This window comes from Camponotus floridanus, unplaced genomic scaffold, assembly GCF_003227725.1.
Source record: "Camponotus floridanus strain SB8 unplaced genomic scaffold, Cflo_v7.5 scaffold6, whole genome shotgun sequence".
NCBI classification, from domain to species: Eukaryota; Metazoa; Arthropoda; class Insecta; order Hymenoptera; family Formicidae; genus Camponotus; species Camponotus floridanus.
In genome coordinates, this window is record NW_020229769.1 from 4,055,800 (window position 1) to 4,073,402 (window position 17,603).

Sequence of the window (17,603 nt, forward strand, 5' to 3'; positions counted from 1 at the left end):
GTATATAATTTTCTGCTGTTTTGTTTAGGGAACCTTTCTTTAACATTCAACGGTATATTTTTAAATTTTTTCTCATCATCGTTTCTACATTTTTAAATTCGGAGTAAACAACGCGCAGAAAATGCTATTATATGAAAAAATTGCGTTCATCGATACGAATTTCGCATCTGTTACACACATCGAAATTTTATCTTAACGAAATTATATCAGTATCTCGAAGTTTATGTACCACACTAGCTCGCGGAATCTTCTTTTTCACCGTGTGACTCACCGTACATATGGAATTGCCATTGGCATTCTGTGCGATTCTCATCTCAGTAGACTGTGAACCATTGGCGAGGGAGGACGTGGCTCCCGTGCTACTTGTCAGTGACGCGCACGTGGCGATTTGTCAGCCATGCACGGCCAAAGGTGACAACCGGCTAGTGGTTTAATTTTCTGCAAATTTTTTGTGTTTATGCAAAAAAAACAGCGTAATTTAGAATCGTGTTTATGTTAACTCGTAAAAATAATTATCGAGCCTTTCGTATAATTGAACAAACGGACCATGAATAAATAAAAAAATTAATGTATCTTATTGGTAAGTAAATTTATTGGAACATGTTTAAAAATTTATTCAGAATTAATATGATTATCTAACTTATTTAATATTAATTATTTCGTTTAAATAAGCGTATGTAATTTATATATTGAACTTCTATCTTGTATCATATTTCGTATTTCATTGTCAAAGAGTTGAAATAATTCGAGAATAATTTATAAGTTTTTCTCATATAAGGGATGAAATAAAATATAAAATTATTTTATTCAAGGAATATATAAATTGAACTTCAAACAATTGATGTCTTCTCATATATCTTATTTATATTCAACAGAGTTTCTGAAAAAAAGTTAAATAGTATAAAACAAATTTCAAATTTGATTGATGTGATTTTTCTCAGGACTTTTCACAGATTCTCAGAAACACCATGTCATTAAGATTCATATGACGATTAATTATCATTGTTAAATATTCAAGTGAAAAGTAATATATGTTAATATTACGCACAATTATTCGCAAAAAAGTATATTCAAAATGTATTCAAATATCGATATAATGCATGTAAAAAATGCAAAATACAATTAAAATTCAAACTTATTATGTATATGATTGATTTTCTTCGTTTCAATATCACTGATCACTGTCAGATACAAAATGCGTCGCACAAAAACCTTGAGCAGAAATTATTTTTTCAAGATCGTCAAATTTATTTTTCAGAAACTGATTGAATATAAATAAGATGACATTGTATTAAAAGATTTATTCAAGACATGTATAAAACATTATACATAGTATATTTCATGATATAATTTATAATTTCAAGTCGCGTGAAAAATCGTGAATTATTGATTTAAGCAATTAATTCTGGTAGATCGATTTTATGGTAATTTCAACATAATAAAGATCATTTTCTATCTAAAATAGTCTATCTACATGTATATTTTCACAACAATATTAAATAGCTTTTATCTCTGAAATTATATCTGCGATTCTTACGATTATCTTTTTACTGAATTTAACGAAAAATGCTAAATATACAATTTTCAAAAATATCTCGTATATTGCAATATCGCATAAGACTTCATTTAATTCCATCGTTTTATTGATTTTATCCTTGACCTTCCTAAATTACTCTCCAGTAACAACGAATGAATTATAAAGTTTAGTGCACACGCGCTCCCAAATTATTGAATGTTGAAAGTTATTCAATGCCTCGGTATATTTTTAGAATACGTGTTAAAACGCGAAAATGCATCACGTGATGCACGGATTTTTCCGTACGAGAGACAGATCTAATTCGTGAATGACTCTCTTGTGACGTCAGTATAAAAGTATAACGAAAATAAATCTCAGATCTCCGATTATCCGGTAATGTGTATACTCTAGCGTATAATTTATTCCGGTAAAAATCTAAATATTTCAGGCTGAATGTTCCAACGCGCGTAATTTATTTCAGTCCATGAATACTTGTCATACTACTATTTATTCTTTTCTATAGAAATGCAAATGTATATACATATGCACACACATTTCTTATTCCTTTCACATATAAAAGCTTGGTTTTTTTCTTCGATTCCTTTATCGACCATTTTATCCGATCTATGTGACACATAAATATTCGCTTTTCTAGGTGCAATTCTAATGAGGTACATAAATGATACCTTGTGTTAAAATTATCGGAGACATTACACAGAATCGAAATGGACTTCTGCAAACGATACAAATTTCTACGTATATTACCAAGACCTGCAAAACGGATCGTTTGGTTCTGGCGCGCCGAAAATGGCACGATGTTCCAGGTTCCGGAAAATGACTCGCAATCAGCGACCGAGTGTCTCGTTGAACTGATGAACATTTTCGTCGCTATTTTTACAATACTCGTTGCTGTGATCGTGATTTTAATTTTCAAGTATAAATGCAGCGCGATCAGAAAGTAAGTTGAAAAAAGGAGAATATTGCTAAGAGCTAATATTTTAAAATTATAATAATTTTCTAACTCACATCATTTAGAATAATCGTTTCGAAAGTCAAAATTTATTTAGGATTTATGAGGCAGTTATTTTTCGCGATTAGTTATAAACGAATAGAAATATCGCTCAACAATATAATTATAGAGCAGTCTAAAATGGGAAACGCGAAATATCAATGTATCATATATATATATACCATCTAAGAATACGAAGTTTCTCGCGCGTTAACCATTTCCCGGTTAAATTTTAACGGAACATCTGTTACACATGTTATTTAAATAGTACACGAGAACTTTCAGGCTTAATTGAACCCATAGACTTATAGAATAGACTGACTCCTCCGTAAGAGGCAGCGTTGAAAGATATAAAGGACAGAGAGATGATTCCGGGACTCTCTGTCCTTTATATACTTCAACGCTGCCTCTTACGGAGGAGTCAGTCTATTCTATAAGTCTATGATTGAACCAAGTTTCAATTAGACAATTTTATTCGTTTGGGGATGTCCCATGATTCAAACAAAGGTTACGTTCATCTTAGAGAATTTACTCCATTAAGACGCATAAGCCGCTGGTAATTATACGTCATCCTTGAATCAATTATTGTTATCTGGAATACAACATGCTCTCTCATCATCTTTCCGCGTTACTTTTATAATAACTATCCATAACAGATTCCGAATAATATATATCATTAGCCTATTAATTAAAATTCAGAATAATCAGACATAATTAATACAATTTTATATAACGATAAACGAAGAGTGACAAAATATTATGAATATTATTAATAATATTATACATATATTGTTAATGATAAGCTTAATTTCTCAGTCAGTATCTTTGAAATTTAATTTTTCAACTCTCTTACCAAGTGTTTACAGTGGCTAACGATGCGTTTCTTAAAAAAGCGTATTGATTATTTTCACATGCTGAAGCTGCATGTTGCAGTTTCATGTTTCGCAGAAGCAACAAACTGCAAAATTCTGCGATATTTTCGCAATTACTTGATATCTTGTTTGTCAAAGTTCAACATGAATTATGTTTAACTGCAATCATGCAATCTAAATGGATTTTTACAAGAATAAATGCTTATATTTTTCTATTTTTAAAATTTTTTTTGTAAAATGTTATATAAAATTTAATGTTAATTAAGCGATTAGATAAATTCTATTTGAGTTATTCGAACATATAAGGAAAACAATTTAATATTCTAATGACTAGAAAAAGAATTGATTTTAATCATCGTAAAATATTTAAAACTTAAGTAATATTTAAAAATATCACGATTCATAACAAATATATAAATATTTTCTCTCTAGTAAAAATTGGAATACTTTGACTACAACTCTCATTATGTTAATCGTATAACATTAATATATAATTTCAAAATAAACACGGAACAATTATTAAAAATTTGATCAATAAATCTTACCTAGTAATTATTTTATACATGATCATCATATTATATAATAATAATACATGCGGTCCCTAGGATCTGCAAAATTGTAGCGGCATGCAAATGAAGCAATTCCGTTAATCATGATCGACATACTTCATCGACACTGCGTGCGTTTTTATTACGCGAAAGCAATTAATGAAACGGAGTAGCGGAATGTGTTCATGCGTGAAAAGAGAAGAAGAAAGAAAAAGAGAAAGAGGGAGAGCCACTTTATATTAATTATAGGAATAATTTACAACAGGTTGTAGCTCGAGTCTCTTTCTCTCCTTCTTTCTCGTAACATAAAGATATTCTGCGCGTATTACTACGCGTTGTGTGATCGCTGATTTGCAATCATCGTTCGAGGAATCTTAACAATATTGATTGCCAAATCCTCTTATCACAAATTAAACATTAAATTTCTTATATATTAATATCGAAATTCCATATCCTCGCAATTGCACATAGGAACAAACTTGTTTCAAGTTTATTCTTTCAAGCATGTTCGTCTACAAATTAGCTAATCCGATACAAACTACTTATTACTACCATAAAATTAATAATAGACCACGTATAAGTAGAATCTTTAATATATCAATTTTCCGTTCCTGTCGCTATAAATCTTCTATAAACATCTTTTTCAAAGATAAAAATATGAGTTATACTTTTTACTTTTATCCATTATATTTTTTTATTTTAATAGACCTCGAAATAGATGCACGCCTATTTTACGAAGAGAGGGAGATTCTTTTCACTTCTTGATATTTTTTAATTTTATATTTACTTTGCGCGACACACATATGCGGATATAAAGCAAGTTGATCCCGTCATGATTACTATCATGATATATCTAAAGACCCAGGAAATCGCAAGCGGAATGACTCAGAGATTATTCAAATTCATTAAGACGTGTACAAATCTAATTCCTTATTCATATAGCTTCATTCCTTGAATAAATAATGTGCCCGCATACCTAATGCGATTATGCACTTATAAAAAACAAATTCCATTGGCATTTTTTCATTTTAACTTCCCCATAAAAGTTTTATTGACTGCTATGAGTTAATATTGAATTATGTGAATCAATACAATGAGTGAAGCTTTTCGAATTATTTTATAATAACGAATTATAGCATACGTGAAACTAAACAAAAAATAAAATGGCTATGTAAAAATAATATTAGATAATTTACAATTACGCGAATAAAAATAAAAATTTTAAATTAGAGTTATGAAAAAATCTTTCTAAAAAAAGATAAGAAAAGATAAGAAAAGATAAGAATTCTAAATAATTGTAAATAGGTAAAAAAGTAAAAATTTAATACTTAACAAATATAAGTTTAAAAAGCAAAAAATTAAAAAAAATATATATATATATTTGACGTTCTTATAAAAATTTGTTACTCACTGATCGATGATTGGCAACAGCGAATTGACTGTATAAACTATGTTGATTTGTAATATATAAAGATAAAATTCAAATTATAGTATTAATAATATTTTTTAAATAATTATTGCTTACAAATTTCTTGCAACAAAGCAATAATTTATAATTTCTATACTCTTGCTTCGATTTCTACTTTAAATGATTAAATTATGCGAACTATTTACTCAAGTAAATAGCGAACTTCTTGATACATTTACAAATATTTAATCATACACGCTGATAATTGCTAATTGTTTATAGAGAATAACCGCAATTACGGGATATGACATACGGAGCAAATCATATCATGACCTGTCGGCTTGAATTTCAGAGGGCGAATATTACAATACATAACGTAAACAAATGCTAAAGCTGTATGCCAACGGATTGTTGTCATTTTGAACATTTACTGTGTGTGTGTATTTACGCACAAATGTAATATTTAAATTTAAATCTTTTTGATATAATTTCATACTGAATATTCCATTTTTTGCATTTTAATTGATTATTAATAAAGCGAGTGACTACTGTATCATTTGATGATTTTATTCAATAATTTTATTTTATTTACAATCTTATTTTTTATGGACCAATGGTATAAAATTATTGCTAATTAGCATATTTTATTTATTATTAAAATATTTTGTTACTTGCATTTTCATTACGTAGTTCTATTTAAATGATAAATAGACGAATTTGTAACGATAAATAGACGTAATTATAATATAAAAATAATATAATCTTTTTTTCGCTTAGATCTTCTAAGTCGCTCTTGCCGCTTCACACAAGCAGAACTTTACTTTGTATGTTACTACTTTCAATTCTTCTATTGGAAGTGTGCGAATCTATATTAACATCGATCTCTTTGTCATCAATCTTGGCGACGATCGCTGTACTATTCTGTTGGATATTACATCGCGAAACCGAGAAGAGGGATGGTTTTGGTACTGCTGTATCTGGCGGTGGATTTACGATAATTGGGCTTTCACGAGCATGGAAGCTTTTACACTTATGCAGGTACACTATCGATAATAAAATATATGTTCACATATTTTCATCCCTTTTTGTTATTAATGTGCAATTTGTGGTCAAAACTCTGAATATAAGTTCTATTTTTATGAACCATTTTACTATCTAAATTAAAAATTTATTAATTCTATTATTATTTGTAAAAAATATTATCATTAGTTTACATTAAAACAATTATTATTACTAATAACAACTTTTCTCCAGACAGTTTTATGCTTATTAAGATGCTATATTTTTATTTTATTTATTCTTTTTTACGTTTATGGAGATACTTCGGAAATTATAAGGAAAGAAATATTTTAGATTTAATCTGTCCATCCAACATGTTCGTGTTGCAACAACAGGGATCACTGCTGTTTGTTGCGGATTGCTCGCTTTCATCGATTCTTACACCCTTTATCGTATGGTGAGTAGTAATTTAATTATTTAACAAAAAGAATTTTTTATACTTATATAATATTTAGATCTATATAAAATTCTTTTATAATTTACACAATATAGCTTAGATATAAATAAAAATTAAATTTAAATATATTTCATGACTTTATAATTATAATATAATTTCAATTAATAATATAAAAGATGTCCTTTCTTCATTACATATATATTAGTTTCAATTCGAAAATATTCCCGCTTTCCTTTTCGGATCAAAATGTGTGACTCATTTTCGGTATAAGTTTAAACCTGATCACGTAAGATGACATCAGGTATTCACAACAAGCGCAACTTAAGCCAACAGCTAGCACAAGGAAGTTATATTCTTATCGACGTTACCCAGTTGCTCCAGCAACTAGCGTAAATGTTTGTTTTACATTTAGCAAGTTTGTTTGAACAATAATGGTTATTATCATGCACCGGTGAGACGTGCTTATCGAACGCTAATACGGTGCTTTTTGTTCAAGGGTTATGCTGGCACGTCCACAAAAATACATAAGGCAAACTTTCAACAGAGATTTTGCTTACTGTAAAATTGCATAGAAAAGGTATTCCGATTTAGAAAAATGAAAGATACGCTCAAGTTATCTTCCACATATAAATATAAAGACATTTTCCCTCTATTATATATCTTTTCTCACTCGTTAATATATCTATCAAAATGCATATCCTCAGAACTTATAGGAAACATTCAGATGTATTAAAAGCCTTCCCATCGTTTGCATTTACGACTTCCTCGACTCGATAAAAGCAAACAACCAGCGACGTTTTACTACTCGAATTTTCCTCTCGACGCAAAACCAAATGTATAAACATCGCGTCGCTCGACACTTCAAACGCTTTTCTCATCGTGAATGCATCCGCAAGGATATTTCGGTTTTGCTTGTTAGATGCAGAAGAGCAGGCGGTATACCGTTAAAAGGTTCGATAACACGCGGGGCTCCTATATGCACTCCGTCTCGCCGTTCCTCAGCAGAATCACCTTCCACTGGGTGACTGACCTGCTGTCACGCGGTTATTACGCATCACTCGAGCTCCACGACCTTGGACAACTTCCGAATGAGGAGACGGCGAGGAACCAATTCGAACGTTTCCGCGATATTTACGAAGCCGAAAGGGTATATGATTCTTTCCTTTCCCAAAATACTTCTACAAAAGATGATTAAGTCTTTCTTATTACGTTTAACATAAATCTAAATATATTTTATACTATATTATTTTATATTTTATATATATTAATGTGCCTTAGACAAATGAATTTTTAATTAATGTGCCTCAGACAAATTAAATTTTTAATTATAAAAATAAATATAATTACTTTTTATGTGCGATTTATTTTTATATTCTACACATTTATGTGTATTTATACAAGTTAAATTATTAAATTCTTAGCTACGAAACCGTGGGCAGAAAGTGTCATTATGGAAATGTTTCTGGAAACGAATATGGTTGGCTTTCGCAGCTGGTGGCGTCTTAAAATTGTTAGGTGATGCTACGACTTTGGTAGGTCCTATGGCGATTTCTAAAATCATCGATTATGCATCGAATCTTCAAAACAATACCATGATGAATGAAAATTTCTCTTGGAAGGTACTGTCACATCTCTCGATCATTTTACAATATTTCAATATGTTTAACCACCTAAAAGAGACGGGCTTTATTTAGGGAGCCATGACATTTTCCCAAATTCTAAAAAATGGATATTTCTTGGGAATCTTGGTTTTTCTTGCGACCATTTTGCAAAGTACAATAAGCCAAGCTTCTACTCATGTACTCTGCGTTGAAGGAATACGTTTACGAACAGCTCTTCAGGTAGTATATTATCATGTTATACGAAAATATTCGAGAGAGGATTATGCAAAGCATTTATAATTTAAAATTTGAAGACAATTTTTTTTTATTTTCATTGTTTTTGATTCGCAAATTTCGAAAAATAGCCAGATAAATAAGATTTGTTGAAATTTTATTGAATTGTCCAGGTATTAATTTACGATAAGGCTCTTCGATTATCTTCTTGGAGTATTTCTGAGGAAGAAAAACCATCCGACAAAGAAAAAGATCAACATTCCCATCAACAAGCAGTTGATATTGGAACATTGACAAATCTCATGTCCGAAGACGTATATAACGTAATGAGTTTCTTCTGGATCGGTCATTATATCTGGGCCATTCCATTAAAAGTAAAGATATTTAAATACGTAGAGAAACATTATTACGATGCATGTATATATTACATGCCTCTATAATATATAATATTTTAGAGAAAAATTATTTAAAAATTATTTATTATTTATACAAATTATTTAAATATTTATTATTAATAAATATTATTTAAATATTTATACAAAGATATCAAAATTAAAACATAGGATAATCCCTTATTGTAGATCTTTTTTAATTTGTATAGATTGCTGTTATCATTTTCCTTCTATATTTAAAATTGGGTGTCAGTGCTATTGTGGGAGCAATTTGCTGCATATTGATCGTCACACCGATACAACTTCTTCTCGGGAAACGAATGTCCGAAAATTCCAAATCTGTAGCAGTAAGAATATTTTGCATTGTTCCTTAATTTTTCAATTTTTAATATTTCTTCAGTTATTCAGTTATTCTTTCTTCTTATTTCTTTTTAAAAATTTTTCAAATATTTAATAGAATGAATTCAATAATAATATAGTATATCAATCATACTATGTTATTTATAACTAATATAATCTTTCATTTAATAATCGCAAAATATTCTCAGGAAAAAAGTGATGCACGACTACGTCTAGTTAATGAAAGTCTTCAAGGAATGCGATTAATTAAGCTACGTGCCTGGGAAAATGTTTTTGACGATCGCATACGCAAAACTCGGAATCAGGAATTAAAACTACTAAACAAGGATTCTGTGTACTGGGCACTCATCAGTAATTTTTCTTACATTGAAATATCTATTATGTAAAACACGGGAAAAGACGCGGATAATTACATTTCTATATCATTTTTATAATTTAATAGCTGTGTGATTTTAATAAGTCTTACAATTCGATTACAATAAAATTTAATTTAATAAAATTTAATTTAATTTAATTTAATTTAAAAAGCTGACTAAATTTATACGTTAATATCGTAGACTTTCTGACACACGCCTCCTCCGTTCTGATGACCCTCTTCACATTCGGAATTTATTTCTGGTTGGAAGAACGAAATCTTGATGCGGGAAACTTTTTTGTCAGTCTCGCGCTCTTTTCGCAGCTGACCGTACCGCTCTTCATCTTTCCGGCGATAGTGCCGATTATTATCAACGCTTTGGTGAGGAATAACGCGTTGCTGAGATACTACTTCTTAAGTTTATTTTCCATGAGACATTCTCCATTTTTCAGACTTCTACAACGAGATTGGAGGAGTTTCTTTTCCTGCCAGAGATCATAAATATTCTCCCTGAGCCAAACGATCGAAAACCGGCCGCAGATACGTTGTCAATGACAAATTCGTATACCGATAATGATGTGAGTACTTTTTAAATAAAATAATTTAATATTCTCTTTTATAAATTACTTTAAAAAATATTTTTTAATTAAATTTAATTTTAATGAAACATTGTATTTTATAATTCCATAATTCGATTCGATGCAACGCGTTATTGTCTTCAAGATGGAAGTTATTAACAGTGCGACAACTTTCGGGTCGCTCGATAATATCGTGGAGGACGAGGAACATTCGCAATCGAATATCTTGCGCGAGTTTAGTTTAGCGATTGATTCCTCGGTTGATACGGTATTCGAAAAAGATCCGGAAGTCCCAGAATCTGTCCTCAGAATTAGATCGAGTACTTTCGCTTGGGAATCTGATGAAAATAGATTGACGATTAACGCTCTCAATTTTCCGCGAGGTAAATACAATTATAAAGGAAAAAATCTATATAATAAAGTATTTAATTGTTAATTTTTTCGTTTATTTTCGTGCATTATTTTAGGACAGTTGACAATAATAGTAGGAAAGACCGGAAGTGGAAAGACCTCTTTATTGTTGGCGCTCTTAGGAGAGATTCAAAAAATCAACGGAAGCATTGAATGGACCAAGTAATTAAAACAAGAAAAAAAAAGCAAGAAATAATAATGATAATATTTTATGACTAAAAACACCATATGTCATCATATATCTTATCAGGGGTCTAAAGATCGCTTATGTAGCGCAACGGCCGTGGCTCCAAAATGCGACCTTGAGGGATAATATTCTCTTCGGTTCAACGTATCGGTCACGAAGATATCGCAACGTTTTGCGTGCATGCGCTCTTCAACCGGACGTGGACATACTTCCCGGTCGGGATCTAACTAGAATAGGTGAACGGGGTATCAATTTGAGCGGTGGGCAAAAGCAGAGAGTCACTATAGCTCGAGCATTTTACAGTGACGCCGATGTCATCCTCCTGGTCTGTGTTTAATCTATATTTTATGTAAATTTAACATTAACGTATCAGTTTTTTGCGTGCAAGATTTATATGCAAAATTTGTACAGATTATATTGAATTTTATATTGAAAACTCTGCTTGTAGGATGATCCATTATCGGCGTTAGATCAACATGTTGGTAGGCATATCTTTGATCATGGCGTCAGAAAACTTATGTTGAGGAGCGGTCGAACTGTGATTATGGTCACTCACAGATTAGATCTGTTATTGGCTGCTCATCAGGTTTTATGACTTCTTTAACGATAATATTTTATATAATATTTTATATAATATTATTTTTTTTTTAATATAGCATATTACATATTGTGCATAAATAAAAAATTAAAATGAAAATATATTTTTATTTGAATATATTTTTCTTTATATACAGAAAAATAATTATTTATTTATATTTATTTCTATTATATCACCTAATCATTTCTATCAAAAAAGAATAAGAAAGAATGTTATATAAAAATTTACTTTAAGATAATTGTCATGGACAGCTGTCGGGTGCGTGCTGTCGGAACAAAATCCGGTATCGAAGATATGGATCCTGAATTGGCGGCCGAATGGCGAATCGCGGATTCAAGACGGGAGAATGAAAATCGTTTTCAGAAAACGGCCAAAGATAGATGGTCCTTGATTAGACTAGTCTCTAGAATTGGAATCGGCATAACAAAAAGGCACGCCAGCGACGGATCGTGGATCATTGACCGCGATATTCATGTGGTAAATAAAAAAAAAGCGGATATATTAACAAGATAAGAGATCTCTTTAAGAGATTTAATGTGAAGATAATATTATCGCGAAGATAATATTATTTTGTTGTAAATCTTCCTTTCAGAATCCGCCAACGTTTGTACCTTTAAGATTGCGCCGAACGACTTTATCTGGATCGAGATACTTGAGTCATGATCTCACGGATCTTCCGGTACCAACTGAAGAATGGAACACCGCTAGGAAACGATCGAAAACGTGTCGCGATAGCATCAGGTCGACGAGTTTTCAAACGCAAAATCGACGGCCACTACCGGTTCTTCGACAAAACAGCACACCGATGATTCTCGATAATCGAGAACACATAACGCTGAGGTATAAATATGAGGAAAATCGTTTTCAGTTTCGAATTATAAAAAGAAACCTAGTCATCCAGGTCTTTGATGCAAAATTGATTTTTCTTATACCAGCAAAAATCTTTAATCTTATTTACCGCAAGTTTTCAATACTTAATGTTGAATTATTTATTTGCAATTATATAAAAAATAAAAAAAATTAATATAAAATAGTATTGAATTATACATTATTTTACGCATTAAACAGCTTTATTTTTTTGTATCTTATTTTCGCGCAGGACAAGAAATAACACTTATGACAACGGACAACCCAACAATATGCTAAAACAATTCTTCTCCACAAGGTTTCAATTTTCTTTTCATACATAGATAATAACAATTTGTTATTATTGTGAGAAAATAAGAGTTAAAAAAGTAAAAATTTTAAATTTTAGATATCCGGAAGAAATGACGATTAACAGGGACAAAAGTATCTTGCGTCGACTGATATTAAATTCTGACAAGTAATTACAGAAAAAAAATTATTAAGAAATTATAAGTAAATATTTGAAAATCAAGTATTTTTCACTTTTTTCAGGATAAATCAACAGGAACATCTTCCAGCAAATCGATTGTTATCAATAGAATCACGAATTAATGACGATATGGATGACATGGAAGAAAGTTAGTTATCTCTCTTTCTCTCTCCAAATTATTTACATATATAATTTTATATATATTTTTAATTTATTTTAATATAAACATAAAGTCCCCTTTTTATTTTCTTTTTTGTTAAGATATTTATCTATATGATTTTTTAATCTTTCTTAGCTATGGATAGTGAAAATGTAAACGAACCAAATGAATTTGAGATTGACGATAAAAATGGAATAGTAACTCGAATGACTTGGATGGAGTATCCAAAGACCGGTGGATGGATGCCGGGACTTATTTACGTCATAGCGGCATTAGGTTATCAATTTCTTCGTGTGTATACTGATCTCTGGTTGAGTCGATGGACGGATCAAAGCGTTTATTCGTCGATAAATGAACGTCAGAATGTAAATAAATAATAATATTGACATTTAATTACACACAAGCGATAAAAATATTTCATATGTCATCTCAAAATTTATCATTAAAGAAAAACATTTTTTAAGCTCATAGCTTCTGCATCAGAGAGAATATAATATATCAATCTTAACTTAAGCACAAGTAATATGTATACGTTAATAATACTATTATTAAAAATTAATAATAATTGCTATTGCAAGACAATAGTGACATGCCGATGATTGAAAATATGACATTTACAATAATATATATCTGTATATATTCGTATTTTCTTTTAATTAAGCAGTTTTGAATTTCTGTCTTTTTTTCAGACGGTATCTTATTTCAAGGTGTACATCATTATATCCGTGGGCGCTATCCTTTTATCATTTTTGTACAATGTGGCAGGTCAGTGGACAGGTGCCAGAGCTAGATGCAAATTACACCAAGAAGCCATCGCTGGACTTCTTAGCGCACCTATCTCATTCTTCGACTATAATCCCATCGGGAAGATCTTGAATAGATTTAGTGCCGATATGGGTGTCATAGACAAGGTTAATATTTCATCTCATTCTTTGATAATGTATAATATAATAAGTAATAACCAATATCATCAAATATAACTGATATGTGATGTTATTTTAATTATGCGCGAAATAGTTTCTATTTTAATATTTTTTCAAGAAAATATCCACATCAATCCAGAGATTAACATCCTTTGTATTACTTTGTGGCTCGGCGATGATTGTTAATGTTATTATTTCACCGTGGTTCTTGATCGCTGCTGTACCAACCAGCTGCGCTTATTACGTATTGCAAAGATTCTACAGGCGGAGCGCCAGACAATTGCAACGACTAGACGGAAGGTATTACTGATGATTACTATAATAAATCTTTTAAAAAAATTATGTGTATAATTCCTCTAAATCGTTTAAAAATTAATTTTTAAATTTTTATTTTTCTGGACTCTTTATTCAAAAACCTAGAAATCTACAATATGCTACAATGTCTATGATATGTCTATGACATTTATATAAAAATTATAATTCATTAAATAACAACTAAACAATAATAATTGATAATAATTGTCCGAATGAAAGTTGAACGAGACAGGATGCATGTAATAAATATTTCATAGGTTTCTTCTCTCCAATTTACTAAAGATAGTCACCAAGTTTCTTTCGCATCTTTCACTTCCTCATGCGGGAATGTATAAATAATTATACGTATGGTTTAAGCACGAGGGGACCGGTAGCAGCGCATTTCTCAGAAACTTTGTCCGGGCTTCCGACACTGAGGGCATTCAAGCAAGAAAGCCGTTTCATGAAGGAAACAATGAGACGCCTCGATATAAACACTAATGCGTTTCTCATTTTAAATACTAGCAGCAGATGGCTCGGCATCGCATTGGTAAAAAAAAATAACGAGCAAAGTGCTAGAATTTAAAATCAAAATTCGATCTCTAAAAATTTAATAATCATAAAATCAGCATTCAAAAATTTATATCAATATAAAAACTTTTTTTATATAAATATAATTACATATATATTTTATGAATCATATCAATATATAAGGAATGTCTCAGATTTATTGATTCTAATAACAACCTTCTTATAATTTGATAAATTTCAGGATTATCTAGGCGCTATTATTGTGATAACAGCCATTTTTGCGGCCTTACTTTCTGCGCAATTATACCCAAACCGCGTAACACCCGCTCTAGTAGGTCTAGCAATCAATTATACTCTCTTAGTTCCGATATACTTGAACTGGGTAGTCAAGTTCACTGCAGAAATCGAAATGTATATGGGAAGTGTAGTTCGAATTTCCACCTATAGAAACGTGCAACCAGAAAAGTATCACGAAAACGGTAATTATTTCAGTTTAAAAATTTGTCATTAGTTAAAAAATTTCTTTTATTATTATTAATTTTTTATTTTTTCTGCGGATTTAGTTTCAAAGCAAATGTCATAAATAAAGTTTTTCTTTTGTTGTCAGAATGATACAGCATATTTTTTTAATTTCCATATTAATCAAAATTTATCGTTAGCGATTTAATCAATTTCCGAAATTACTCAGCGCTTAATTTATTTATTATCCAGAATCACAAGGTCTTCTTGATATGAAATTATTTTTCAAATATCTAATTTGTTTCCCGTTATCTTTTCTTTATCGTATATATATTAATTATATCTTTCGATTTTATTATTAGATTTACAAGTGGCCGATGATTGGCCTAGTAAGGGCGAGATCATTTTCGAAAACGTCTCTTTGCGCTACGATGTAGACAGAAATCCAGTGATCATAGATTTATTTTTGAAAATACCAGCTGGGCAAAAGGTAATTAAATTAATAAAATAATAATTTTAAAGTAATATAAATAATAATTATATAATAAGTAATTAAAAAATAATATAAAAATAACAATACATAAGATAAATAAAATAAATATTAAATTATTTTTTTGCTTTTAATATATAAGAAAATAGATATATATTATGTACACGTATAACTTAATATTTGTAGTTGGGTATTTGTGGGAGAACCGGTAGCGGAAAATCATCTACCATGATGGCTCTTTTCCAGTTAATCGAAATCTGTCAAGGACGCATTTTATTAGACGGGATTGACATCCGGCAAGTGCCTCTTCAAATATTACGATCGCGGTTATCAGCCATACCGCAAGATGCAATAATGTTTAGCGGCACAATTAGGTCTGTATAAACAATGTAGTTTCACAAGTGTCTTGCGAAACACGTCTAGAACTTTTAATACAACTCGACTCTCTCTCTCTCTTGCATAATTTATAAAAATTATAACATAATAAATTATTTCTCGTAGAGAAAATTTAGATCCGCTTTCGGAACATGAAGACCAAGAAATTTGGCATGCCTTGGAACTATCTCAAGTCAAAGATGTTGTAGCTTCGCATCCGGAAGGACTGAGTACGTGTAATAAATTTATAATAAATATATTATAAAATATGATTAATGTATCATTTTTAAGATAACAATGTGTTGTACAAAATATGTATGCATATTATAGAATCTAATTTTAATACAGATCTCGAAGTACGAGAAGGCGGTGAAAATTTTTCATCCGGTCAGTTACAACTTCTTTGCATGGCACGTACGATTCTTCAGCGATCAAATATTGTTATACTCGACGAAGCAACCAGCGCGCTCGATGTAGCTACCGAAAAATCGCTTCTAAAAGCGGCTGCTGTCGCCTTTGAGAACAAAACTGTGATCATTATCGCGGTTAGTAGACATTTAAATTAAATATGCATTTTGTCAAGTAAATTATTCGTTTTATCAATAATGACCAACTGTTTTGAACAGTTGAAAGAATCATAAAAGATATATGTTTATTAAATTTGTGCAAAATGGAAATTATTATAAAATGGAAATTGTTTTTTTAAAAAATTGACATTTACAGAAATTTGTTTTTTAAATAACATTATGTTTAACATTAAAATAATATATTAATATATTTATTCCATATGTTATTATTTATAACATATTACAATCATAAAAATAAGAAGCATAATAATATTATAATATTTACTAAAATTCCTACAATCTTGAATTTAATCTCATTATAATGAAATTAAATACATTTTAATGAAATTTTAATATTTTCGCAGCATCGAGCAGCGACATTATTAGGTTGTGATCGTATTGTTGTTCTTGATGAAGGCAAAATCATCGAGGAAGGCTCACCAACAGATTTAATGCAGCTACAAAACGGAATCTTTTCGGCAATGATCAAAACAATTGACCAAAGTGACGAACAACGATGATTGCGAAAAGAAACAAAAATCACTTGTCAATTAACTGCACTGATCACAATATTGATTAAGCTAAAGATTTAAAAAGAACTGCATTAGAGGAATATATAACATTTTTTTTGCTACCTTGTAGGAAATACATTTTTATTTTTTTATACTAATCGAATGTGACTAATTTTCTATTTTTTGATAATGCTTTATTTTTGTATCATATGTGAATGTATTTAAGATATTTTATTATTCCTTGTAAATATAAAAAAGTAAATTGTAAATATTATATATGTAATGTATGTTGAAATAATATACATAAAACTCTAAAAATTGGATAACATAGAGATTTTCTCTCAGACAAATAAATAAATAAATTGATAAATTTAAAATAAAACAACCAGATCGAATCATTTTGACCATGACCATATATTGTCAAAATCATTA

At 30.1% G+C, this 17,603-nt stretch overlaps 1 protein-coding gene across 3 annotated transcripts; it reads left to right on the plus strand.

The window, feature by feature from the left end:
* The first annotated feature begins 315 nt into the window (after window positions 1-315).
* LOC105251078 (ATP-binding cassette sub-family C member Sur) lies at window positions 316-17,310 on the plus strand. 3 transcript variants are annotated; one of them, XM_020027449.2, is made up of 31 exons: window positions 316-580; window positions 2,172-2,474; window positions 6,131-6,391; window positions 6,707-6,809; window positions 7,729-7,956; window positions 8,231-8,428; window positions 8,504-8,650; window positions 8,818-9,018; window positions 9,246-9,383; window positions 9,585-9,747; window positions 9,954-10,132; window positions 10,204-10,329; window positions 10,475-10,712; window positions 10,797-10,902; window positions 10,991-11,252; window positions 11,376-11,513; window positions 11,760-12,002; window positions 12,118-12,365; window positions 12,625-12,690; window positions 12,781-12,849; window positions 12,924-13,009; window positions 13,157-13,386; window positions 13,711-13,932; window positions 14,063-14,244; window positions 14,617-14,788; window positions 15,011-15,248; window positions 15,591-15,718; window positions 15,905-16,092; window positions 16,220-16,323; window positions 16,442-16,638; window positions 17,025-17,310. In XM_020027449.2, exons 2-31 carry the CDS (start codon window positions 2,242-2,244, stop codon window positions 17,178-17,180), a joined length of 5,250 nt encoding a protein of 1,749 aa, XP_019883008.1. In that variant the 5' UTR covers window positions 316-580; window positions 2,172-2,241; the 3' UTR covers window positions 17,181-17,310. The 3 variants fall into 3 exon arrangements, with proteins under 3 accessions (XP_019883008.1, XP_025268776.1, XP_025268777.1); XM_025412991.1 differs by having other exon boundaries at window positions 321-411; XM_025412992.1 differs by lacking the exons at window positions 316-580; window positions 2,172-2,474; window positions 6,131-6,391 and having other exon boundaries at window positions 6,738-6,809; window positions 7,706-7,956; window positions 17,025-17,309.
* The last annotated feature ends 293 nt before the right edge of the window (window positions 17,311-17,603 follow it).

Bases quoted from the DNA above. Each gene is read 5' to 3' on its own strand.
- LOC105251078 (XM_020027449.2), top strand. From the start codon at position 2,242: ATGGACTTCTGCAAACGATACAAATTTCTACGTATATTACCAAGACCT. The intron at 2,475-6,130 runs GTAAGTTGAAAA...TTTTTCGCTTAG, and splicing joins AAATGCAGCGCGATCAGAAA to ATCTTCTAAGTCGCTCTTGC. The intron at 10,903-10,990 runs GTAATTAAAACA...ATATCTTATCAG, and splicing joins GGAAGCATTGAATGGACCAA to GGGTCTAAAGATCGCTTATG.